Raw genomic sequence first — 2,280 nt, 5'->3', positions numbered from 1 at the left:
TGGACACTCATGGTTTACCAGTGACATTCATGGTAATAACTAAATTTGGGCATGAAAGGTCAGCTGTCTTGCCTTGCAGTGAGATTAAGCCTAGTTTTCAGTCACAGAACTCTACCCATGGCATCAGGCTGAAGCTAGTCTCTATTCCAACAGCTTTATCTACATCCTGCTTTCTTTATTTTGAGAATGTGCTACCAAAATAAATCAACCCTGCCTTAGGCTCTGCTTCTATAAAACCTGACCAAAGAGATTCAGCTTAGAGAATAAAAATAATTTGTCAAATAGCACAGAGCTACACAAAGAGAAAATTCAAATTTCAAACCTACATTGAGTTGCACTTAGCCACTAGGTTATGTCGTTATTTTAGAAGAAAGTGTTGGTGGGAGAGTCAGGCATCCTGTCTCACAATTATTCTTTCACTTTGATGCAGTCTAGAGAGCCAGGCCAAATGTAGGTAATATAATCACTGAAAAGCAGGTATGCTCCTCATAATTTTTCTCAAAGCCCCCTTCGCTTCCCTATTTCTCAGGCTGTAGATAAAGGGGTTCATTATGGGAGTGAGCACGGTGTACATCACTGAAGCTACTGCAGTCCTCCTAGAAGGGGTGAATGCAGCACTGATATATGAACCAAAACCTGTCCCACAGAACAAAGAAATTACTGAGAGATGAGACCCACAAGTGGAAAAAGCTTTATACTTTCCAATTGCTGATGGCATTCTCAAAATGGAGGGGACAATTTGAGCATAAGAGAAAATGATTCCAGGGAGAGGAACACCACCCAGTACTGTAGCTGCAAAGTATGAGAAGATGTTATTGATGAGGGCATCAGAACAGGCAACCTTGATGACCTGAAGAACTCCACAGAAGAAGTAAGGAATTACTAGCTCTGTGCAGAAGGACAGTAGCAATGACATCAGACTGTGGAGCAGGGCGTTCGTGATGCTAATGAACAAGGAGAGTAGAATCAGCAGGCCACAGATGTGGGAGTTCATGATGACAGTGTACTTTACTGGGTGACAAATGGCTACAAAGTGGTCATAGGCCATCACTCCAAGGAGAAAATTTTCCAAAGCAGCAAAAACTAGGACAAAGCACACCTGGGTGAGGCAGCCTGCATATGTGATACTGTGATTCTGTGCTTGGAGGTTCACTAGCATCTTTGGAACTGTGGTGGTACTGAAACAGATGTCAGTGAGGGACAGATTGGCAAAAAAGAAATACATGGGGGTGTGGAGGTGGCAGTCAAAGATGACAGCCAAGACAATAAGCAAGTTTCCTAGCACAGTGACCAGATATATGGACAGAAACAGACTAAATAGGGGGGCTTGCAGTTCCGGATCTTCTGTCAGTAACTGGAGAAAGAATTTTGAAATATCTGTTTGATTTCTGGGTTCCGTATTGTTGATGACATGACAGAAGAAATATAAGAAAATCAAGTGTATGGTTCCTGGACCAGCGGCAGCTACCTCACCAGAGGCAAGCACGATGTTCAGAAAGTGGGAGAAGAAAATAAATGGGGTGTCTTCATCATGCATATTTTGTTACTTAAAAAAATAAACAATGCTGATATAGCAGAGCATTCTGGAAAGAGATAAAATGGTGGTCATGGTCTTTGATTCAGTATGTATTGTTTTTGCACAATCTGCTGATATGATCATTTATAAATTTTGCAATTTTTTAAGGACAAATATATAGACTAGGGGAGCAGCCAGATGTGTCTGTCTGAGTCTCCACCACCTTTTTCATAGATCAGAGCTAGACAACAGAGATAATATGAAGGTATGTTAAGAACCAGAAATGGGAAGATAAGGTGAAGCCAACCCCCTCCCCCACAAAAATGGAAGTAAATGTCAGAGGATTCTATAGCAGTCCTCCTGTTTTCTCAGGAGGAACATGGCCCATATCATTACAGAGCGAGAGAAGGAGACTACCGGAATGAGAGCTGCTTGAGCATTGATGCTAAGATACAAGGAAATATGTCAGGAAGATGGCAGAGAGCCAATTGTCCTATGGGAGACTCCGTTCATTTTATGAACGTACCTTATTCACAGCTTCATCTGGATAAATCTGTACTAAGATATCTGCCCTTAGCCCTCATTTTTAAATATAGCTAAGCAGTTTTAAGTTACCTGGCTGATATCACTGAAGAATGATGCCTGAACTCTGCCCTGGATGGGGAAGGTGGAAGATGTGTCCTGAAGAAAGACAGAGGGACTGAATGAAGCAGGATGCTTCTGAGCAAGAAGGATCATCTGTGGGTGGAGTCTCAGGTGTGCTG

The 2,280-nt window shown here is 42.2% G+C and overlaps 1 protein-coding gene across 1 annotated transcript; it reads right to left on the bottom strand.

The window, feature by feature from the left end:
* Positions 1-463: 463 nt before the first annotated feature.
* Positions 464-1,537, bottom strand: LOC135230497 (olfactory receptor 7G1-like). Its single transcript, XM_064279850.1, has one exon. The coding sequence runs from the start codon at positions 1,535-1,537 to the stop codon at positions 464-466; it is 1,074 nt and encodes a 357-aa protein (XP_064135920.1).
* Positions 1,538-2,280: the final 743 nt, after the last annotated feature.

The sequence above is a fragment of the Loxodonta africana genome, chromosome 3, assembly GCF_030014295.1.
Source record: "Loxodonta africana isolate mLoxAfr1 chromosome 3, mLoxAfr1.hap2, whole genome shotgun sequence".
Taxonomy (NCBI): domain Eukaryota; kingdom Metazoa; phylum Chordata; class Mammalia; order Proboscidea; family Elephantidae; genus Loxodonta; species Loxodonta africana.
This window is presented reverse-complemented; position numbering and strand designations above follow the sequence as displayed.

Excerpts from the sequence above, each read along its gene's own strand:
- LOC135230497 (XM_064279850.1), bottom strand. The coding sequence starts at position 1,537 with ATGCATGATGAAGACACCCCATTTATTTTCTTCTCCCACTTTCTGAAC.